At 43.0% G+C, this 24257-nt stretch overlaps 3 protein-coding genes across 3 annotated transcripts; 2 read left to right on the top strand and 1 right to left on the bottom strand.

The window, feature by feature from the left end:
- The first annotated feature begins 389 nt into the window (after positions 1-389).
- LOC110533012 (transcription factor HES-5-like) lies at positions 390-1805 on the top strand. The gene is made up of 2 exons (XM_021617144.3): positions 390-509; positions 620-1805. Exons 1-2 carry the CDS (start codon positions 450-452, stop codon positions 1040-1042), a joined length of 483 nt encoding a protein of 160 aa, XP_021472819.3. The 5' UTR covers positions 390-449; the 3' UTR covers positions 1043-1805.
- Positions 1806-10582: 8777 nt separating this feature from the next.
- Positions 10583-11878, top strand: LOC110532116 (transcription factor HES-5-like). The gene is made up of 2 exons (XM_021615733.2): positions 10583-10724; positions 10850-11878. Exons 1-2 carry the CDS (start codon positions 10662-10664, stop codon positions 11303-11305), a joined length of 519 nt encoding a protein of 172 aa, XP_021471408.1. The 5' UTR covers positions 10583-10661; the 3' UTR covers positions 11306-11878.
- A 1221-nt stretch (positions 11879-13099) lies between these two features.
- Positions 13100-18076, bottom strand: LOC110531180 (taste receptor type 1 member 1). Its single transcript, XM_090185740.1, has 6 exons — positions 17819-18076; positions 17341-17644; positions 16161-16916; positions 15754-15975; positions 15453-15573; positions 13100-14698 (listed from the first exon to the last, which is right to left on the bottom strand). Exons 1-6 carry the CDS (start codon positions 17986-17988, stop codon positions 13773-13775), a joined length of 2499 nt encoding a protein of 832 aa, XP_090041866.1. The 5' UTR covers positions 17989-18076; the 3' UTR covers positions 13100-13772.
- Between the last annotated feature and the right edge of the window lie 6181 nt (positions 18077-24257).

Raw genomic sequence — 24257 nt, 5'->3', positions numbered from 1 at the left:
GCAATGGGTTCTATAACTGATTCAAGCATTTTTAGCCAGATCCTAATTGTCATGTCAAATTTGATGTTCCTTTTGATGGCATAGAATGCCCTTCTTGCCTTGTCTCTCAGATCGTTCACAGCTTTGTGGAAGTTACCTGTGGCGCTGATGTTTAGGCCAAGGTATGTATAGTTTTTTGTGTGCTCTATCAACCTGCTCCCGAGAGGCACACTCTTTGTCCTCCCAGCAATAAATACTTCATTGAGCATGTGGCAGCACGGATCTCACAATGCCCCTCCCAGCCCTCCCATTGGCTCAAGGCTGTGAGAAACTCCAACAAGCCCAAGACCTACACATTCATGTGGAGATTTAGGAGTATAAATAGGAGGGAGAACCAGAGGGAAGACAGCACATATCCAATTGGCTCTTTACTGAGACTTCAGCTCAACAGAACTACGACTGCCACAGCCATGGCACCAACAATGACTAGACAGATTACCTACTCTGAGCAGAACCTCTCACTTACTAAGGTAAACAAATGCTTTGAATACATTCATACAGTACATTTCAATCTTATTCTATTGCTGTTAATTATACATGGCAAGTTGACTAAACTGTTCCTTGTTTTCTCTTTGTGCAGGTAAAGAAGCCAGCTGTGGAGAAGATGCGCAGAGATCGCATCAACACCAGCATCGAGCAGCTCAAGTCCCTCCTGGCTCCCGAGTTCCTCCTGCAGCAGCCTGACTCCAAGCAGGAGAAGGCTGATATCTTGGAGATGACCGTCTATTTCCTGAGCCGACAGCAGCAGGCAGGGAGTTCCTCCACCGTGGTAGCCAATGGTAGCTACTCTCACTGTGTGCAGGAGGCTGTCAGCTTCCTGTCGCAGTGTGAGGTGAAGACACAGTCCCACAGCAGGCTGCTGACCCACTTCCACAGCCTGCAGACATCCAGCCAACACAGCCAGGCTCCCAGGTCCCTCTCCCCGCTGGGCTCCCCAATAGACCAGGCCACCACCAAGGGTGTGATGAGACCCATCTCCCATCCGCTCTGGAGGCCCTGGTAGAGCAACGCTTCAGACCTTTTCATGTCAGACAAACGGAATTAGACAGGCCAGTGTATGTTTTGACAAGCATGGACAGTGGTGTTCGGAGTGACAGAGGTCTACTTCTTCTGCATTTGGCAAGAGATGCTATGTCATTAGTCTTCATCCAGATGAAGAAAGGGCATGTTTCGCCAGTATTCCTTTGAAAGGAAGGATTCTATGAAATGATTCAGATTGGTCTGGATACATACTATGTATTTGAAAATGTACACTGATTTAATAACAGTGTTTCTCTTATTTGATGTTCTCATTTGAGAACCTTAACTCTGACAGTACAGAGTTAAATTATTGTAATAACATACTTGCATTGTATTTCTAACCCATGTTGAGTTGCTACTCTTTGGGTCTGTGACCACCTGTTTGTTAGAATTTGTCAAATTCTTTGTCATTGAATGATAAAATGTATCAATTTGATGTAGCTACATTATCACACAAATGGATCCAATGGATCTACACTGAATGTAAATCATGTTATGATTGTGTAAAATCAATGTCATTGATAATACAGTATTCATTGTTCAAAGAATATGTTAAAAAGTTCATTGTAACTTCGAAGATACACCTTTCCTAAAGAGATTTTGTGTATTCCACAAAAGGTTTTGTAAAGAAAAAAGCTTTTCTGTGAAAAGTTTGTTTGCCTTTATTGGTTTAAATGACACTCCATTTGGAGTGACATGCCATCAAGTGTTCGAAAATAAATTAAAAACTTGTACGTTTCTTAAAATTGCATTTTTGGTTTTATCTTCTCTGTCGTACGGAGTCATATATCTACACAAAGTTCTCCACCCACATCCATTCTGATTACAACAGTAGTATGGCTAACTTTGTCATCCACAAAGTTAAAAAGAAGACCACTCTAGTTAATATATAAAACATATTGGTTGATTGACTATATTCACAAACCTAAATTTAGATTGTGAGGAGCACCTATCCTAAAGGTATAGAGATGTCAGTTCAATATTGGTTCCTGATTGATAAACCAAAACCTTGAAACCTATTGTTGATTTGTGGTTGGACAAAACCTATGTACAGAACCATTCAAAAGTTTGGACACACCTACTCATTCAAGGGTTTTTCTTTATTGTTACTATTTTCTACATTGTAGAATAATAGTGAAGACATCAAAACTATTAAATAACACATATGGAATCATGTAGTAACCAAAAAAGTGTTAAACAACTCAAAATATATTTTATATTTGAGATTCTTCAATGTCGTAGCCACCCTTTGCCTTGATGACAGCTTTGCACACTCTTGGCATTCTCTCAGCCAGCTTCATGAGGTAGTCACCTGGAATGCATTTCAATTAACAGTTGTGCTTTGTTAAAAGTTCATTTGTGGAATTTCTTTCCTTCTTAATGTGTTTGAGCCAATCAGTTGTGTTGTCTTGTTGGTCAATTTCTTCAACAGATGATCAGGTCTATATAATTATCAAACTTATACATATTGGTAGTAGAAAGGAAACACAGACTCTTTGTTTAAGTATAAAAATGATCCTTTAGTAATACAATTGCACTGTGGCTAGGAAAAACTACCTAGAAAGGCCAGGACCTAGGAAGAAACCTAGAGAGGAACCAGGCTATGAGGGGTGGCCAGTCTGGCTGTGCCGGGTGGACATTATACATTGAACATGGTCAAGATGTTCATAGATGACCAGCAGGGTCAAATAATAATAATCACAGTGGTTGTAGAGGGTGCAGCAGGTCAGCACCTCAGTAGTAAATGTCAGTTGGCTTTTCATAGCCGATCATTCAGAGTATCTCTACCTCTCCTGCTGTCTCTAGAGAGTTGAAAACAGCAGGTCTTGGACAGGTAGCACGTCTGGTGAAAAGGTCAGGGTTCCATAGCCGCAGGCAGAACAGTTGAAACTGGAGCAGCAGCACGACCAGGTGGACTGGGGACAGGAAGGAGTCATCAGGCCAGGTCCTGAGGCATGGTCTTAGGGCGCAGGTCCTCCGAGAGAGACAGAGAAAGAAAGAGAGAAAGAAAGAGAAAAAGAGAGAGAGAATTAGAGAGACCATACTTAAATTCACACAGGACACCGGATAAGACAGGAGAAATACTCCATATATAACAGACTGACCCTAGCCCCCCGACACATAAAATATTGCAGCATAAATACTGGAGGCTGAGACAGGAGGGGTCGGGAGACACCATGGCCCCGTCCGACGATACCCCTGGACAGGGCCAACAGGCAGGATACCACTAAAGGGATATCTTCAACCACCAATTTACCATCCTGAGACAAGTATAGCCCACGAAGATCTCCCCCACGGTACAAACCCAAGGGGAGGCACCAACCAGGACAGCAAGATCAAGTCAATGACTCAATCCACTCAAGTGACGCACCCATCCTAGGGACGGCATGGAAGAGCACCAGTAAGCCAGTGACTCAGCCTCTGTAATAGGGTTTGAGGCAGAGAATCACAGTGGAGAGAGTGGAACCTGCCAGGCAGAGACAGCAAGGGCGGTTCGTTGCTCCAGTCCCTTTCCGTTCACCTTCACACTCCTGGGCCAGACTACACTCAATCATAGGACCCCCTGAAGAGATGAGTCTTCAATAAAGACTTAAAGGTTGAGACCGAGTCTGTGTCTCTCACATGGATAGGCAGACCATTCCATAACAATTGAGCTCTATAGGAGAAAGCCCTGCCTCAAGCTGTTTGCTTAGAAATTCTAGGAACAGTAAGGAGGTCTGCGTCTTGTGACCATAGCGTACATGTAGGTATGTACGGCAGGACCAAATCGGAAAGATAGGTAGGAACAAGCCCCTGTAATGCTTTGTAGGTTAGCAGTAAAACCTTGAAATCAGCCCTTGCCTTAACAGGAAGCCAGTGTAGAGAGGCTAGCACTGGAGTAATATGATCAAATTTCTTGGTTCTAGTCAAGATTCTAGCAGCCGTGTTTAGCACTAACTGAAGTTTATTTAGTGCTTTATCCGGGTAGCCGGAAAGTAGAGCATTGCAGTAGTCTAACCTAGACCTAGTCTAACCTAGAAAAGCATGGATGAATTTTTGGACAAAGTTTCTGATTTTTGCAATGTTACGTAGACGGAAAAAAGCTGTCCTTGAAACAGTTGATATGTTTGTCAAAAGAGAGATCAGGGTCCAGAGTAACGCTGAGGTCCTTCACAATTGTTTGGGAGACAACTGTACAACCATCAAGATTAATTCTCAGATTCAACAGAAGATCTCTTTGTTTCTTGGGACCAATAACTAGCATCTCTATTTTGTCTGAGTTTAAAAGTAGAACATTTGCCTCCATCTACTTCCTTATGTCTGAAACACAGGCTTCCAGGGCGGGCAATTTTGGGACTTCACCATGTTCATCGAAATGTACAGCTGTGTGTCGTCCGCATAGCAGTGAAAGTTAACATTCTGTTTCCGAATGACATCCAAGAGGTAAAATATATAGTGAAAACAATAGTGGTCCTAAAACGGAACCTTGAGGAACACAAAAATGTACAGTTGATTTGTCAGAGGACAAACCATTCACAGAGACAAACTGATATCTTTCCAAAAGATAAGATCTAACCCAGGCCAGAACTTGTCTGTGTAGACCAATTTGGGTTTCCAATCTCTCCAAAAGAATGTGGTGAACGATGGTATCAAAAGCAGCACTAAGGTCTAGGAGCACGAGGACAGATACAGAGCCTCGGTCTGAAGCCATTAAAAGGTAATTTACCACCTTCACAAGTGCAGTCTCAGTGCTATGATGGGGTCTAAAACCAGACTGAAGAGTTTCGTATACATTGTTTGTCTTCAGGAAGACAGTGAGTTGCTGCGCAACAGCTTTTTCAAAAATGTTTGAGATGAACGAGAGATTTGATATAGGCCGATAGTTTTTATATTTTCTGGGTCAAGGTTTGGCTTTTTCAAGAGAGGCTTTATTACTGCCACTTTTAGTGAGTTTAGTACACATCCGGTGGATAGAGAGCTGTTTATTATGTTCAACATAGGAGGGCCAAGCACAGGAAGCAGCTCTTTCAGTAGTTTAGTTGGAATAGGGTCCATTATGCAGCTTGAATGTTTAGAGGCCATGATTATTTTCATCATTGTGTCAAGAGATAAAGTACTAAAAAACTTGAGTGTCTCCCTTGATCCTAGGTCCTGGCAGAGTTGTGCAGATTCGGGACAACTGAGCTTTGGAGGAATACGCAGATTTAAAGAGGAGTCCCTAATTTGCTTTCTAATGATCATGATCTTCTCAGCAAAGAAGTTCATGAATTTAGCACTGCTGAAGTGAAAGCCATCATCTCTTGCGGAATGCTGCTTTTTAGGTAGCTTTGCAACAGCATCAAAAATACATTTTGGATTGTTCTTATTTTCCTCAATTAAGTTGGAAAAATGGGATGATCGAGCAGCAGTGAGGGCTCTTCGATACTGCACGGTACTGTCTTTCCAAGATAGTCGGAAGACTTCCAGTTTGGCGTAGCGCCATTTCCGTTCCAATTTTCTGGAAGCTTGCTTCAGAGCTTGGGTATTTTCTGTATACCAGGGAGCTAGTTTCTTATGACAAATGTTTTTGTTTTTAGGGGTGTGACTGCATCTAGGGTATTACGCAAAGTTAAATTGAGTTCCTCAGTTAGGTGGTAAACTGAGTTTTGTACTCTGATGTCCTTGGGCAGGTGGAGGGAGTTTGGAAGGGCATCTAGGAATCTTTGAGTTGCCCGAGAATTTATAGCATGGCTTTTGATGATCCTTGGTTGGGGTCTGAGCAGATTATTTGTTGCGATTGCAAACGTAATAATATGGTGGTCCGATAGTCCAGGATTATGAGGAAAAACATTTAGATCCACAATATTTATTCCACGGGACAAAACTAGGTCCAGAGTATGAATGTGGCAGTGAGTAGGTCCGGAGACGTGGGACAAAACCCACTGAGTCGAGGATGGCTCCAAAAGACTTTTGGAGTGGGTCCGTGGACTTTTCCATGTGAATATTAAAGTCACCAAAAATTTGAATATTATCTGCCATGACTACAAGATCTGATAGGCGTTCAGGGAACTCAGTGAGGAACGCTGAGGCCTGTAAACAGGAGATATAAAAAGTGCTTGAGTAGATTGCATAGATTTCATGACTAGAAGCTCAAAAGACGAAAACGTCTTGGGGTTTTTTGTACATTGAAATTTGCTATCGTAAATGTTAGCAACACCTCTGCCTTTGCGGGATATGGTCACCAGTGTAACCAGGAGGTGAGTCCTCATTTAATACAATAAATTCATCAGGCTTAAGCCATGTTTCAGTCAGTCTAATCACATCAAGATTATGATCAGTGATTAGTTAATTGACTATAACTGCCTTTGAAGTGAGGGATCAACATTATGTAGCCCTATTTTGAGATGTGAGATATCACAATCTCTTTCAATAATGACAGGCATGGAGGAGGTCTTCCAGTGAGATTGCTAAAGCAAACACCGCCATGTTAAGTTTTGCTCGACCTAGATCGAGGCACAGACACGGTCTCAATAGGGATAGCTGAGCTGACAACACTGACTGTGCTAGTGGCAGACTCCACTAAGCTGGCAGGCTGGCTAGCAGCTCTCATTGTGGAGTTAGAGTCCTGTCTATGTTCGTAGATAAGATGAGAGCACCCCTCCAGCTAGGATGGAGTCCGTCACTCCTCAGCAGGCCAGGCTTGGTCCTGTTTGTGGGTGAGTCCCAGAAAGAGGGCCAATTATCTACAAAAACAGTTTAACCAGCAATTGAGTTGTGAGACTCTGCTGTAGAGCTCATCACTCCCCCTAACTGGGAGGGGGCCAGAGACAATTACTCAATGCCGACACATATTGCTAGCTGATTTACACGCTCTAGCTATGTTGCGCTTGGTGACCTCTGACTGTTTCATCCTAACATCGTTGAAGCCGACTTGGATAACAATATCCCTTTACTCTCACCAGTTTTAGCTTAAGCCAGCACCATCTTCAGATTAGCCTTAACTTCGGTAGCCCTGCCCCCTGGTAAACAGTGTATGATCGCTGGATGATTCGTTTTAAGTCTAATACTGCAGGTAAGGGAGTCGCCAATGACTAGGGTTTTCCATTTGTCAGAGCTTATGGTGGGAGGCTTCAGCGTCCCAGACCCCGTTATGGGAGGAATAGAGACCAGAGAAGGCTCGGCCTCTGACTCCGACTCGTTGCTTAATAGGGAGAACCTGTTGAAAGTTTCCGTTGGCTGAATGAGCGTATTGAGTATTGAGAGTGTGAGAGTATTCCTACAGCATTTCCTTCCAGAAGCCATGAGAAAATTGTCAGGCTTCGGGGACTGTGCGAGGGGATTTATACGGCTATCTGTACTTATTGGTGGCACAGACGCTGTTTCATCCTTTCCTACAAGTAAATTGCCCTTGCCTAACGACTGCGTCTGAAGCTGGGCTTGCAGCACAGGTATCCTTGCCATAAGGCGATCATTCTCCTGTATATTATGAGTACAGCGACTGCAATTAGAAGGCATAATGTTAATGTTACTAATGTTAATGTTATCTTCGGCTGGTGAAGGTCCTGACGAACCACGTCCAGATAAAGCGGGGTGAATAAGTTGAACGAAAAAAGTTGAGCTAGGTAAAAAATGTACATATAAAACGGTAATTAAAAAGTAAAAACCGTAAAGTTGGCAGGTAGCAAAGTAAGGTTAGCAACAAACCGCACAGCAGCATGTAAGCAAGTCTACAAGTTGTGAACAGAAATTACGTCAAGGAACACAAAGACACACACACACAAGTATAGGGTCATAACGAAGCGAACGAGTCTAAGTATCATCTGACAGGTGGCTGTTTTCAACAGGCTTGCGGCAGCCTTGTGTTCTCAGAAAACCAGTCGTATTCTCAGAACCTCAGACAGCTATGGTGGGGCCCAGACAGGAGGAGTATGAGCGTAGGCGGTTTCCTGCCTTCTGATAGGGCACAACACTCAAGACAGGTTTTAACACACACACACAGAGGTCTCCTGAGAGGAGACCTTACAGTTTATCATTAAACCAAGGTATGAGGCCTTGGTTTAACACCTCCAGTGACAAGGTAGAGGTGGTATACAGAAGATAGCCCTATTTGGTAAAAGACCAAGTCCATATTATGGCAAGAACAGCTCAAATAAGCAAAGAGAAACGACTGTCCATCATTACTTTAAGACATGAAGGTCAGTCATTCCGGAAAATGTCAAGAACTTTGAAAGTTTCTTCAAGTGCAGTCAGAATAACCATCAAGTGCTATGATGAAACTAGCTCTCATGAGGACCGCCACAGGAAAGGAAGACCCAGAGTTACCTCTGCTGCAGAGGATAAGTTCATTAGCCTCAGAAATTGCAGCCCAAATAAATGCTTTGCAGAGTTCAAGTAACAGACACGTCTCAACATCAACTGGTCAGTTGAGACTGCGCGAATCCGGTCTTTATGGTCAAATTGCTGCAAAGAAACTATTACTAAAGGACACCAATAAGAAGAAGAGACTTGCTTGGGCCAAGAAATACGTATCCTTTTTATTGTGGCAAAAAGTTTGAAAGAAGTTTCTCAGGGTTAGTCCTGCAGATGGTCTGGCGGTGATTACGGAGCCCACCCTCCCTCCAACCAGAGATCAAACACCGTGGCTAATGTGATGTGTAACAAGACACACTTCTATTGTCCCCTTATTGAGGCCGGTGAATGGACAGAGAGTGTGGGAAACAGGAGCTAGCACACTCCCAAAGGCACAGGGCTGATGGGAACCTGCCTTACTCCACCACATGCCTGGCAGTCCAGAGTGTATGGCAGGAATTCAGACTGACTGTTGTCTATCTTTTGGTGGGTCACTGTTCACACACACTAAAAGACCCCAGACAAAGGCTAGCCAAAACCTTCCCATCCCCACACTGTCAATGTGGTCAATGCACAGCTAGCCAAAATCTTCCCTTCCCCACACTATCAATGTGATCAATGCACAGCTAGCCAAAAGGGAATTTCTAGCTAACAGTTAAAACATATTATTGTATAGATGTAGTTGGACAAATTCCCCTTTATGAGTAGTTTTAACACCATTGAAATGTTCAACATTCATCCAGGCCAAAGTGGAAGAAGAAGACAGGGCGCTCTTGTAGCTCTTTGTCGATGTGCAAGGCCCCATTAACTTGATTTTTTCCCAGATGGTCTGTGACATAGGGTTTCTGTTTGTCCTGCAACAAAGGATCAATTAACATTCCCAATGGGGCATTGAGGGAGCGGCCTGGCTTTTGTAGCTCATCTACCCCAGTGCTAGGGACTGGTGGGAAACTAGGGAGAGTAGTCTCCTCACAGCGCCCACAGGCCAGGCCAGACATGTGTGACCTTTGCACTGCCTGAAACACAGCCATTGCACTCTGCCAGTGACTGTGGCATTGTCCCCAGTCTCCCCGCTCTGGTCCAGCAGCACATAGTCCGACATTGAACACAGATGAGAGTTCTGGGATTTTTCTTGGGAAAGTAACAATTTATCTTATTAGTTACAATGTTATACTGTAGTTCCTCTTCTTTGTATTTAATGCCACGATATTTACCGTCTACGAGATAAAATACCTCTTCAGTCATACTTTGAATTGGAAAAATACACTAAAACACTTGTTGTGGGACAAAGCATTCTAGAATGAATCTTTCCTGGGGGGCAACAAATCCACATGTGGGCATGAGTTGTCATGAGCTTTCCCACACTCGACAGCCAATGAGAACAGAGGTACAGACAATAGATAACACAATGGTTATATGTCAACTGTCTGTCAACGTGGAGGCTACTTGTCTGGACGAAGTGTGTGGGGTGTGTGACAAAAGGTTTGATATATACGTAAGTGTGTGTAACTCCCACATTCCAACACAGCGACAGACATCTGTGTCTATGTGAATGTCTTCTTCATCAGACATGAGCACCCTTTAGCATTAGCATCATTTTTATAACAATACAAGCCCAATGGTTACGATACCACTAACTTTCAAAAGTGTTGTAACCACACTGTTGCAGTACTGACTGCATATGAATTGTATCCAAATTGTATGTATTTTATTGAAACTATGCGACAATTCAACTAATGTTGGGTTAATTACGACAATAACATTGTCTGGAGAGAAAGATAACTCTCCAGAGTAATTTTATTTTGTAATTATACTGGCGAGATTGTGTTAGAAATGAAAGGGTTCTGAAATGACTCAGATCTTTTTTTTTACGGTATAAATGACCCTCTTTTAAGAGGGCTCTTCCCTTCAGAAGTGTGTTGGCTTTTAACTTGTTTTTACGCCATAGTTTTTTAATTTGATAGGTATGAAAACCGAGATGTGATGTTAATTGCATGTATAATGGCTTAACCTATTCATCCATTAATCAGTAGTTAATAGTTTATCTTGGGAAACATCTCTGTGTTGCCTCTACTACCCCATAATCCATCAAGTTATTGATGTTTCTCCTATTGTTGCGATGGGCGGCCCTGTGGTCTCAGTAGTGTGGGAACCCCAGCCTGGTCTGGGCCACATGGCTTTGTCATGGTAATCTCCTGCTATATAAAGGGGGAGAGATCCCTTAGAGGGCCCAGACCACACTGCGGCCCAAGAGAACTAGCAGACAGACCTGTCACTCTCTCACACCTACAGACATGGCTCCCTGTTCAACCAACTTCTCTTTCCAGCACCTGAGGTTCGCAGAAAAAGACATTAAGGTATGCAAATGATGTTCAATCAATGTGTATATACAGTATAAAGTGTGTATGTTTATTGTGGCTTTTTCAGTTTATTTATGTCATATTAGAGCTGTAGACTAATCAAATGTTCTTCTCTGCGTCAGATAAGGAAACCCATCGTGGAGAAGATGCGTCGGGATCGCATCAACGGCTGCATCGAGCAGCTCAAGCTCATCCTGGAGAAGGAGTTCCACAAACAGGACCCCAACACCAAGCTGGAGAAAGCCGACATCCTGGAGATGACCGTGAGCTTCCTGAGGCAGCAGCTGCAGCCGGATCCATCTCAGAGGGACTACGGCGAGGGTTATTCACAGTGTTGGAGGGAGTCTCTGCAGTTCCTGTCCGGAAGCCCCAAGAGAGACACCACTTCCATCATCACCTCGGCTGGACCTCTTCAGGGGCTCCAGCAGCAGCTCTCCACCCAGGTCCAGAGATCCATCCAGCAGCACCCAGTGGTCCATTCCACCTCCCCAGTCTCCTCCACCCTCCGACCCACCACTAACACCAACACCACGCTCCAGGACACAGGAGCTAAAGGCCCAGTCTGGAGGCCCTGGTAGAGAAAGACGGTGGACTGAAGTCACTCGAAAACCTGAGGGAAACAATGGACTGTATGTCCCTCACTGTGTAGGAAATATGCATTTCCAACCTGCTCAACGTTGTGGGTTTCCTGAGCTCTTATTTTCTCATCACATTGATGGACAGATGTGTGTGGCACATATTTGATGTGAGGGTAGTCACTTTTTTGTGAAGGATGCTTTTTTCTCTTACTTGTTTTATCAAATTAGAATTTCATTTGCAGTGAAGAATATAGCTGACAATTTAGTTATGATCTATTATTGTGAAATGTGCATTTTTTTCTTACTCCAATGGAGTCTATGTGTTATATGACAGATGTAACAGCATCTACAATAGGCTACTGTATTTTTTACAGCAATTCTTTGAGGATATTTCTCTATTGTTATTCATTGTTTTGTTATCTTATGGATGTATCTTTTATAAAAGGCAATAGTATGTTGGTAGGCTTTGTAATAGTACCGTTATTGTTTTATATTGCATTTAAAGAAGCTCTTAAAACTATGTATGACATTTGAATGACAATAAAACTACAATCAATTTTAAATAAATTATAACCTTTTGTCCGGGATTGTGATTTTTGACCAAATTGTAGTGGATCTTGCATTCCATACATTTTGTTCTAACTAGTTCATTTGACCCTCCTCCATGAAATGTCTTGTCAAATTTGACTAACAAATGTAAGAAAATCCACATTTAACTTTTGCAATGGTTACCCCCTAAGAATCTTGGTTTAAGTATGAACGTTTTGCATGATCAAATGAGACAGTTTTACACATTAAAGTGCAATACTACCACTTTTAAAACCTCATTTATTATCTCCATCACCATATCAGTGTCTGCATATGGTAACAGTGTCTATCGTGTTAAAAAAGTGCACTTTGATAATGCCATCAAAAGTAAAAACATTTTCAAACACTAAAAGATTTGCAGCGACGTGAGGAGCAGAAATATGGCGTCCCCCTGGCAGAAAAACTCATTGCATGTTTTGAAAATCATTTTTTAAACTTTTAATTCTTGTTGATGTCATCGAATAAGACATTTTTTAGGACCTTTCTTCTTATCTTCAAAGCAAATCAAATTTTATTTGTCACATACACAGGGTTAGCAGATGTTAATGCGAGTGTAGCGAAGTGCTTGTGCTTCTAGTTCCGACCATGCAGTAATATCTAACAAGTAATCTAACAATTTCACAACTACCTTATACACACAAGTGTAAAGGAATGAATAAGAATATGTACATGAAAATATATGGATGAGCGATGGCCGAATGGCATAGGCAAGGGGCAGTAGATGGTATAGAGTACAGTATATACATGAGTAATGTAGGGTGGCATTGTTTAAAGTGGCTAGTGACACATTACATCCAATTTTTGATTATTAAAGCGGCTAGAGATGAGTCAGTATGTTGGCAGCAGCCACTCAATGTTAGTGATGGCTGTTTAACAGTCTGATGGCCTTGAGATAGAAGCTGTTTTTCAGTCTCTCGGTCAAATAAAGCATGGTTCTCCTGGGGCTTGAACCCAGGACTTTCTGCGTGGAAAGCAGATGTGATAACCACTACACTATGGAAGCACATAGTGGTTTCTTTTTAACCACAGAATGTAGAAATGTGCAGTTTTCCTGTAGACCGTAGACACTGGTACGGTGCTGGAGCTAAATAAAGGTAACATTAAATTAAAATTAACTAGGCAAGTCAGTAAAATAATTCATAATGACTATGAAGTTGAAAAATGGTGGAATTTCCCTTTAATGAAATACAAAGAAGGAAAACTAGGTCATTTTATTAGTTGGTTTATTTATTTCAAATAGCGCTATACAAAGAAAAGGTTATTCATTGATTTAAGCATAAATAATCATATGCAGATTCTTCAAATAGACTACTGAGTCACACACTTAGATTGAAAACCGAGAACTATGGGACATGTGTATGGGTCTTTGGGATAGCTGGGTTTAAATCAGAGGCTTACAGGCTATCCCATTAAGCTCCTGAAACCTGCCACCACAGATGCCCAGTGAGAGGGCACACATACAGGCAGGCACTCACACCAACAGAAGGCAAGGCACCTCTCTATGGCCTGCCCACGCTACCACTTTCTATTCTTGTAAAGAGAGGCCAAACATATGCCACACAGACACTGAAAAAAGAGCACAACACCAGATGCTGCCAAAGAGGTTTAGCTTTGGTTTTCTGAATTCTCCCCAGTAAAAACACACACTTAGCTAAGTCGAAAAGGAGTGCATTAGAAAGCTAACCTCATAACTACATTACAACCATGTTAGAGAACATTATACATACATTTAAAATGTGCAAGGTCAACATTTACTTTCTCCTTAGCTAAGAGTAGAGCAACATGTACTATGGCATTTTTTAAAGCCATCTACCTATGCAATGGATTGGGAATAAGTATCCGGAAATACAAAAGGCAATCTATGATAAACACATATCTCTCACTGTTTGTTCATGGTATACATCTGAATACAGTTTTGGAAATGGGCCGTTGTGTTCATTTTGGGCCTCAGCACCATGATGTAGACCTTGGGCATGAAATAACCACCGAGAATACCGAGCACACTGGACACTATGGCCAGCACATGCATGGCCATGGCAAACTCCGCCCTTGTGACAAAATAGATGGTGAAGAAGCTGATCCAGGAGATCATGTAGACCATGAGACTAAAGGTGATACATTTGGCCTCATTATAGTTGGCTGGCAGGTCTTTGCCCATGTAACTGAAGGAGAAACAGAGCATGCTGAGCACAGAGACGTAGGCTAGTTCTATCATGGCACCGAAAGAGAGGGTGTTACTACACTCTGTGACAATGCAGTTGGAGTAGAAGTCCACGTCCTGGGAGGGGTACGGGGGGTTTAGAGCAACCCGGAGCGCAGAGATCGACAACACTGTCATGGACACGACAAGGACGGTGACTTCAGGCCCGTGGTTCTTAGCCCAGGTATCATAGGCACGGGGCAGCTTGGAAGACAGCTTAAAGATGCAGACCACTTGGAAGGAGCGCACGGTGACGCACGCCAGACACACGGTGAAGCTGAAGACGAAGAGGGGCTGCTTGAGGAGGCAGGCGGGCCGAGACGGGAGGCCAAAGTGGCACAGGGCGCTGGCGGCCGCCGCGGTTAGGGCCAGAAGCATCACCAGGCAGGTGCGCCCGCCAGCCGACTTGGCCACAGGGGTGCCCAGGTTGAGGAGGAAGACGACCCCTGATCCAAGGGTCATGAACAGGGTCAGAGCCAGGAGGACCAGCAGGGCAAGAGACAGGGGGGCGTCCCAAGCCAGCAGCAGTACCGTCCGATCCAGACACACATTGCTCGCCTCTGTGGACCACTGGTGGAGCTCACACGCCTGACACCAGGTAGATCCTAAAGAGTGACATTATTATCATAACATCAAGGCTGGGGTCAGTTCAACATTTACAGGATTTATTTTAGTTCAACCAGTTCAGAAGATGAAGGTGTTTACATTCATGAATTGAGTTAACCTATATCCTTACTATTGATTTAAAAACAGATATCACTGATCACCATCAGAGACAGTTGCACTATCACTGTTGTTCTAGTTGTGCTACTGCCAGCTGCTTGCTATAGATCAGGGGTGTTGAACTATCTTTGCCCCCCGGGGGGCCGCATTCAGTCTTCAACGAGGTCTGGAGTTTGTTATATTTCCATGCCGTCAAAATGAGCTATAAATAGTCCTCTATCCATCGTTTTGGGGAATTTTTGATGCTCTCTGACTGTGCACTGTGATTATTAGTGAGCTGGACAGTGAAAAAAACTGTTAATATATCGTTATCGTTTTTTCTACACATATTAGATTTGGTTTTAGTCATTTTAAATATATTGAGTTTGTTGCCCCCCCCTCCTATTTTTTTTTACCTCCCCAATTTTTTTGACCCCACCCAAAAAATGTACAATTAATTTAAAAAAAAAAATCCTCACTCACCCATGGGCCAGACTGGACACCAGGCAGTGTGTTTGACACCCCTGCTATAGCGACAGTTTATGAGAGGGGCAACATCCGCCACCCGCTGGACACTTTTAAACAGCACAATTCAAATCACTACAGATAGAGGATGAACTATGGATGTGCCCAGTGGGTGTGTGACAGTAATCTCACCAGTACTGTTGAGGAAGGTGTGAGCAGGACAGGCCAGGCAGTCAAAGCAGCACTTGTGTTGTCCTGTCTGCAGCTTCCGGTGACCTGTAGGGCATTCTGGAGAGCATATTGATGGAGGCACCTCCTGGATACAACCACAATAAAAACAACACACACACAGGTTTTCCAAGTCCACATGCAACCATGGTTTACACTCTCTATGACTAGTTTCTACAATTATATTACCCAAAATCATTCTGCAATTGCATCTGACAATGGATTGTAATACTACTGTGTAAATACTGTAATATTGTGGCTATACTTTTCCCAGGTTGTCAATGTCACTAGCCCATTCAATTTGGGCAGGGTCCACTGTGAGGTCAGCGGGGTCTGGAGTGTAAGAGCCCACCACTCGGAGAGACCACTCTGTTCCCCTCCAAACCCAGGTCACGATGTCATATCCTGTGGGCGGGTCTCCGTTCTCATCAAAGTACACAGAGGAGTTCCCAACAGAGAATCTCACCTGTTTTAACAGTGGCAGAAGCTGAGGGAGAGAGAGGAAGAAAAGCATGCGCCAATTTAAACATGACTGTAACAGGCCTGGGATAGTGAACATTGTTGACTGTAGATTTCCAATAGCACATCGATATCAAGTGTGTCGTGAACGTGTGCTCACTTTCTTCAGAGTGGGCTTTTTGACTTCAGTACCCTCATTTTGAAAACACTCACCTGCCAAGGTTGTACTTCAATCTTTTGGCATTCACCTGAGTCACAACCAAGTGCTTGGTGCAGGGCATGGGCCACAGCATATACAGCCTTGTAAACATTATAAGAGGATGTCATATCATAGCCATCCAAAGAGAAGTTTTTTACTGCCATGCTATAGAGATCCGTATTTTGCAAACAGTCAACCCTCAGGTCCATCATGCCATTGGAGGTGTCCCTAAGTAACTTTGAAACAACATGGCTTTCGAACGTCTCAAACCCAGCTATGGCTGCGTATTTGATGGAGATGCCTAGAACAGTTCCGATGGTGTGGATCCCTGGTATCCCCGACACTAGAGTGGCCACTGACCAGTCCTCTGTCCCTATCCACACCTTGCCAGTTACACCCTGCTCTATGACAAATGGGAAGAACCCACTAACTTTGCTTTTGCTGGAGAACACAACAATAGTGTTGACCTTGGTCTTCAAGATGCCCTTGACAATGCTCCTCATGGTCTGGTTGGTGGCCGAGGTGAGGTCGGGGATGACTCCTTGGTAGGCGATGCAGATGTCGTAGTAGGCCGCCTGTTGGGAGAGCCTCTGCATGCCCTGGAGGCCGTAGGAGTTATCACTGCCCAGTAGCACGATCCAGGTCCAGTTAAAACGGACCAGCAGCTGGATCATGGCGTCCACCTGGTTCCTGTCACTGGGGATGGTGCGGAAGAAGGATGGGTAGAGGTGCTTGTTGCTCAGCAATTCGTTTGTGGCTTCATAGGATATCTAGAAGAAGAAAATTCACAAATAGGAGGACAAGGAGAGGGGACCAGAAGGAGGAGGACCAGAAGGAGGAGGACCAGGAGGAGGAGGTCCAGAAGGAGGAGGTCCAGAAGGAGGAGGACCAGAAGGAGGAGGACCAGGAGGAGGACCAGGAGGAGGAGGAACAGAAGGGGGACCAGGAGGAGGAGGACCAGAAGGAGGACCAGAAGGGGGACCAGGAGGAGGAGGAAGAAGAAAAAATAAAGGACACATAAATGGAAAAAAATGTGAAATCATAGGAGGCAAGACATTTAAAAATATAAATAGAAGAGCAATAGAAGACAAAAACAAATGGTCACAAATGTGTTCCATTCTCAGTCTAGAGGGCAAACAGATTAGCGTTGGTTTCACCAGTTACCAATAACCAAACTTGGGAAATACAATGTACCTGTGGCACCAGATAGGAGCCCAGCATTGCAGCCGGGGGAAAGGTATAACTGCTACTATCAGGCCCAATCACTGCCACTGCTCTCTGGTCACCACCCGTCTTGTTCCCTGAAGTTCCCTGTAACTGTTGGGCCAGCAGGTCCACAGTGGCCAGGACACTGGCTGGTGTATTGCAGATGTCATACGCCTGGTAACCCAGCGTCACCCCTGGGAGAAGACGTTGGTTTTTGGTGCCGTTGTTGATCTCCTCCACAGCGAATCTCATGGCTTGTATCAAATGATAGCCATGTTTATTAGATTTGCCTCTGAATAGGAGTGCATTGATTGCAAGCAGAATAAAAAGACATTACAACATAAATCCATTATTGAAAGAAAGTGATTGAGTCAAACAACAATAACTCACTGATGGTCTAAAATGAACTAAAATGCCAGGGAAATAGATAAACAACGTCCTCTTGTGAGATCTTCATTGGACTTACTTTTTGCAGGCTTCCATGTCTGGTAGGTTGGAACCGGAGGTGGCTAAATTGTGGAGCGGAAAGAGACACGAGATGGAGTAGTCCCCTGAAAGCTGCAGACTGGTTCCCTCAGTCAGCTGGTGGCCAGTCAGGACCAGTACCAACCAGCCCAGGACGACACACACACCCATTCCGCAACCTCAACAACCCTCAGCTCTGAACTGGAACTACGGGCTATCTACCTCTTCTTATGTTAGGGTGGATGGGTGGAGTGGAAAGAAGGTGGAATGGAGGGAGAGAAGGAGGGAGGGGGATCTGGATGTGGAGGGTTTTGCATCTTTCCCGGTGATGGTGATGGAGTGAGGGTGTGCACATTTGCATTTTAAGATTTGTTTTTCATACAGTAGAGTTAGCTTTCCATTGAAATGAACCGAATAATTGTAATAGCCCATGAAAGAGGAGACCGGTGTGTCAATATCAATCACAGTCAAGTGACAGTGCAATTAAATGGTGTTCGACTGTAGTTACATTGCAGTATCGGTGGTATGTTGGACTCAAGGTGCAGACTGGGCCACTAAGGTGCAGGAGAGAAGAAGAGAGCCAACTGCACACTTAGAAGCAATGCAAAATGTCATATTGTAGCTAACCTTTCAGTCAAAGCAATGTAAATCCGAGCTGGTTTAGTGTTTCTGTCTGTTTTGTTATGAGGGACCATGTCTATGTTCCCTCTGCCTTATGTTCTATCAAATAAAATAAAATAAATTTATGAAGCGCTTTTTACATCAGCAGACGTCACATAGTGCTATACAGAAACCCTTCCTAAAACCCCATACAGCAAGCAATGCAGATGTAGAAGCACGGTGGCTAGGATAAACTCCCCAGAAAGGCAGGAACCTAGGAAGAAACGTGGAGAGGAACCAGGCTCTGGGTGGTGGCCAGTCCTCTTCTGGTTGTGACGGGTGGAGATAGCACATGGCCATTAAGGCCAGAATCTTCTTCAAGATGTTCAAACGTTCATAGATGACCAGCAGGGTCATTCAGAGGTCGAGACGGTACACCCCCCCACCCCTTTTGCCCTCAGAACAGCCTCAATTCATCTGGGCATGGACTCTACAAGGTGTCGAAAGCATTCCACAAGGATGCTTGCCCATGTTGACTCCAATGCTTCCCACAGTTGTGGAGAGGTGGAAAAAGTTCCCAATTGTCATAGTTGAGTTAAAGTAAAGATACCTTAATAGAAAATGACTCAAGTAAAAGGGAAAGTCATCCAGTAAAATACTACTTGAGTAAAAGTATAAAAGTATTTGGTTTTAAATATACTTAAGTATCAAAAGTAAGAGTATGAATAATTTCAAATAGCTTATATTAAGCAAAGTAGATGGCACAATTGTCTTGTTTTTTACATTTACGAAAAGCCAGGGGCACACTACAACAACCAAACGTTATTTACAAACAAAGCATATGTGTTTAGTGAGTCCGCCAAATCAGAGGCAATAGGGATAACCATGGATGTTCTCTCGATAAGCGTGAGAATTGGACCATTTTACCTGTCCTGCTAAGCATTTGAATGTAATGAGTACTTTTGGGTTTCAGGGAAAATGTATGGAGTAAAAAGTATATTATTTCCTTTAGGAATATAGTAGAGTAAAAGTAAAAGTTGTCAAAAATACAAATAGTGAAATACAGATACCCTACAAAACTACTTAAGTAGTTAGGTAGTATTTTTACTAAAGTTGGCTGGATGTCACTTGGGTGGTGGACCATTTTCTTGAATGTTCTGTATACTCAAAGTATAAAAATTTGTACTAATTGTGCTAAAAAGAGCTACACACATTGCTCTTTGCACGATGTTCGTGCTCTGCCATGGACTGACTCCCACATACAATATATACAGTGCATTCGGAAAAAATTCAGACCCCTCGACTTTTTCAACATTTTACATTACATTTACAAGTTACAGCCTTATCTTAAAATGGATTAAATATTTTTTATCCATCATCAATATACACACAATACCCCATAATGACAAAGCAAAAACAGGCTTTTAGAAATGTATTAAATACAAAAAAATGGAAATATCACATTTACATAAGTATTCAGACCCTTTCCTCAGTATTTTGTTGAAGCGACTTTGGCAGCGATTACAGCATCAAGTATTCTTGGGTATAACGCTACAAGCTTGGCACACCTGTATTTGGGGAGTTTCTCCCATTCTTATCTGCAGATCGTCTCAAGATCTATCATGTTGTATGCAGAGATATTTTCAGGTCTCTCTAGAGATGTTTGATTGGGTTCAAGTCCAGCCTCTGGCTGGGCCACTCAAGGACATTGAGACTTGTCCCGAAGCCACTCCTGCATTGTCTTGGCTGTGCGCCTAGGGTCGTTGTCCTGTTGGAAGGTCAACCTTCGCCCCCAGTCTGAGGTCCTGAGCGCTCTGGAGCAGGTTTTCATCAAGGATCTCGCTGTACATTGCTCCGTTCATCATTCCCTTGATCCTGACAAGTCTATCAGTCCCTGCCACTGAAAAACATACCCACAGCATGATGCTGCCTCCACCATGCTTCACCGATGGGATGGTGCCACGTGACACTTGGCATTCAGGCCAAAAAGTTCAATCTTAGTTTCATCCAAACAGAGAATCTTGTTTCTCATGGTCTGAGAGCGGGCTGTCATGAGCCTTTAACTGAGGAGTGGCTTCCGTCTGGGAATCCCTAAATATGTTGGGGGGAAAGCACCTCTTCGGGGAACTCAAATCTTTTTAACATACCATCTGCTCCATTTTTCATGAGTGGTGGGCAAGATACAGCCAATTTAGAGACCTACCTCAAGTTGTTATTGCTCCTGGTCGGGTTGAATTTCCATTCTCTGTCCATCAGCAAAACCACGGTGACATTTGAGGCCAAGATTGTGCCATGTGTAAACACACCTTTAACCACTAATAGCCTATTTGCCTCATAATCACACGCTGCAGGATCTGCAAACTCAACAGGAGACCACAGTTTCCCTTTGTTTCGACAGCAATATTTGACATTTTGTCAACGTCATTATTACAGACGCAAATACCATGTAAAGTAAGAGCACTGTACAAGCTTGGCAAAATAAGATTTCCATGTGTGTCAGGTTACTTTCACTGAGAACATTTCTGGCCATGGAAGAGGGGAAAACACTGTGCTTTTTCTTTTTAAAAGTTATGTTGTGTCATGAACACAAGTTCACACACTTGAAAAATCATACAATATATAATTGTATGAAGCAATGGCATAATAATACTAATAATAGCATATTATTCTTCTTTTATTTATTTTTTAGCTTATTGTCATTAATAATAGGCATAGACCTACTCTGGTTGCTTGTAAGACCAGGTGCAGGGGTCCTATTAATTATGACATCATCTTTTTGACACCTCCAGGATTTGCATTTATGGTCTGTATTTCTGTCATGTCTTTGCAGTCTACTGTGGTCAGAAGTGATTTAGCAAAATAAAGGAAATTCCATACTTCCTAGCTACAGATTGTACACCAGATAATGTGATATAACCAAAGATTTTTGGTATCCATTACTGGGCGTTACAGGTTTGCATATGAAAAACACAGCTGTAGATTTTCCAACTAACCTGGATTTTGCGATACGGTCTTCGTTCTCGATTCGGCATAACACGTATATCTTCTAAAATGTCCGTGTCCAGTTGCAGGTGGTTAGCTTGAATTTAGAAAATGCTCTGTCTCATCTAACTCAAATCTTCTCTCATTGATCGAGACAGGTGATTGTCACCATGACGTGCGGCACTTCGGGGTGGACCCACCTGTCTAAATGAAAGAGAGAATATTTGAAACAGACCAGATGGCAGCGTAAACGTTGCTGGAATACTTCATGGAGTAATTCATTTTATAAGGGAGCATTTCTTTTTTATTCAAACACACCACCTGCAAGTGGACACATACGATACATGTTTGGCCGAATCGACAACGAAGACAGGCAACGAATGCATCTAGGGTTATTCTTTGTCAATTTAGATTCTGTGTCATGGAGGCTAGTTCCCAATTCATTTGAAAAACGTATTTAAAAAATGACATCTTATAATACACAATAGTATAAGGCCCTATAATACTGTAGCGGATTCAGGGATAGCATGTTAATGGGGCAATCAGAAATTCGAACAACAACAAAAGGTTTCCCCGCCATTGTTTTTGGTAAAAAGTTTAGGGATATGGGTCTGGAAAAATGTAACCGCTCTCAAATTCATAGACGCCCTTATGTGTGCAAGCACCATCCATGTGATCACAATCATAGTTTTAACCATGTTTACAATCACATTGTTTACAAACCTGATGTATCAATCCCATATTGCCCCTTTATTCATGACTATAGCCAGTGCCTCTAAAGCACCTGAGGTTCAAAGTAGATAATCTGACATGTAAGCTATATAGAGTAGGCTATATAGAGTAGGCTATATTACATGCTTTTTTTATGAAGTCATTTTCAAACAAATTGTACAGGTCACAAAATACAATTTTTCATGCGTACTCTGGTTGCTTGTACAGTAGCATATACAGTGGGGCAAAAAAGTATTTAGTCATCCACCAATTGTGCAAGTTCTCCCACTTAAAAAGATGAGAGTAATTTTCATCATAGGTACACTTCAACTATGACAGACTAAATGAGAAAAAAAATCCAGAAAATCACATTGTAGGATTTTTAATGAATTTATTTGCAAATTATGGTGGAAAATAAGTATTTGGTCACCTACAAACAAGCAAGATTTCTGGCTCTCACAGACCTGTAACATCTTCTTTAAGAGGCTCCTCTGTCCTGCACTCGTTACCTGTATTAATGGCACCTGTTTGAACTTGTTATCAGTATAAAAGACACCTGTCCACAACCTCAAACAGTCACACTCCAAACTCCACTATGGCCAAGACCAAAGAGCTGTCAAAGGACACCAGAAACAAAATTGTAGACCTGCACCAGGCTGGGAAAACTGAATCTGCAATAGGTAAGCAGCGTGGTTTGAAGAAATCAACTGTGGGAGCAATTATTAGGAAATGGAAGACATACAAGGCCACTGATAATCTCCCTCAATCTGGGGCTCCACGCAAGATCTCACCCCGTGGGGTCAAAATGATCACAAGAACGGTGAGCAAAAATCCCAGAACCACACGGGGGGACCTAGTGAATGACCTGCAGAGAGCTGGGACCAAAGTAACTAAGCCTACCATCAGTAACACACTACGCAACCAGGGACTCAAATCCTGCAGTGCCAGACGTGTCCCCCTGCTTAAGCCAGTACATGTCCAGGCCCGTCTGAAGTTTGCTAGAGAGCATTTGGATGATCCAGAAGAAGATTGGGAGAATGTCATATGGTCAGATGAAACCAAAATAAAGAATGAAACCAAACTTTTTGGTAAAAAATCAACTCGTCGTGTTTGGAGGACAAAGAATGCATCCAAAGAACACCATAAGCATGGGGGTGGAAACATCATGCTTTGGGGCTGTTTTTCTGCAAAGGGACCAGGACGACTGATCCGTGTAAAGGAAAGAATGAATGGGGCCATGTATCGTGAGATTTTGAGTGAAAACCTCCTTCCATCAGCAAGGGCATTGAAGATGTAACGTGGCTGGGTCTTTCAGCATGACAATGATCCCAAACACACCGCCCGGGCAACGAAGGAGTGGCTTCATAAGAAGCATTTCAAGGTCCTGGAATGGCCTAGCCAGTCTCCAGATCTCAACCCCATAGAAAATCTTTGGAGGGAGTTGAAAGTCTGTGTTGCCCAGCAACAGCCCCAAAACATCACTGCTCTAGAGGAGATCTGCATGGAGGAATGGGCCAAAATACCAGCAACAGTGTGTGAAAACCTTGTGAAGACTTACAGAAAACGTTTGACCTCTGTCATTGCCAACAAAGGGTATATAACAAAGTATTGAGATAAACTTTTGTTATTGACCAAAAACTTATTTTTCACCATCATTTGCAAATAAATTCATTAAAAACCCTACAATGTGATTTTCTGGATTTTTTTCCCTAATTTTGTCTGTCATAGTTGAAGTGTACCTATGATGAAAATTACAGGCCTCATCTTTTTAAGTGGGAGAACTTGCACAATTGGTGGCTGACTAAATACTTTTTTGCCCCACTGTAAGATGCAAATGGTCTATCAATTGTGACATCTTTATGACACCCCTCGATTTCAACATCAGCACTTGTCCATAGTTGCACAGCTCAAGCACTTTGAAGCCTAGTGTAGTTACGTGTGTTTAGCAAGCAAATTTTGCCAAGTAGCTAGATCAAGAACAATTTTCGCAAATACCTTGACATTAGGCCCTAAATCCTTTCAAGGTCCAGGCCTATTTCTAGTAGTTTTCTGTCAAATGTAATGTTTTAAAAAGCTTTTACAAACCAAAGCCAATAGGCTCAGATAATTACTTTTATTTCAATAACGAAACATGATGTATTCTAAAG

This window comes from Oncorhynchus mykiss, chromosome 9 (genome assembly GCF_057628025.1).
Source record: "Oncorhynchus mykiss isolate SJ-2025 chromosome 9, ASM5762802v1, whole genome shotgun sequence".
NCBI classification, from domain to species: Eukaryota; Metazoa; Chordata; class Actinopteri; order Salmoniformes; family Salmonidae; genus Oncorhynchus; species Oncorhynchus mykiss.
The sequence above is the reverse complement of the archived record's forward strand: the minus strand, read 5'-3'. Positions and strand labels throughout refer to the sequence as shown.

Excerpts from the sequence above, each read along its gene's own strand:
- LOC110533012 (XM_021617144.3), top strand. The coding sequence starts at position 450 with ATGGCACCAACAATGACTAGACAGATTACCTACTCTGAGCAGAACCTC. Across the intron at positions 510-619 it reads AGAACCTCTCACTTACTAAG|GTAAAGAAGCCAGCTGTGGA; the intron begins GTAAACAAATGC and ends CTCTTTGTGCAG.
- LOC110532116 (XM_021615733.2), top strand. The coding sequence starts at position 10,662 with ATGGCTCCCTGTTCAACCAACTTCTCTTTCCAGCACCTGAGGTTCGCA. Across the intron at positions 10,725-10,849 it reads TCGCAGAAAAAGACATTAAG|ATAAGGAAACCCATCGTGGA; the intron begins GTATGCAAATGA and ends TCTCTGCGTCAG.
- LOC110531180 (XM_090185740.1), bottom strand. The coding sequence starts at position 17,988 with ATGGGTGTGTGTGTCGTCCTGGGCTGGTTGGTACTGGTCCTGACTGGC. Across the intron at positions 17,645-17,818 it reads GACATGGAAGCCTGCAAAAA|AGGCAAATCTAATAAACATG; the intron begins GTAAGTCCAATG and ends ACTCCTATTCAG. Across the intron at positions 16,917-17,340 it reads GCTCCTATCTGGTGCCACAG|ATATCCTATGAAGCCACAAA; the intron begins GTACATTGTATT and ends TTCTTCTTCTAG.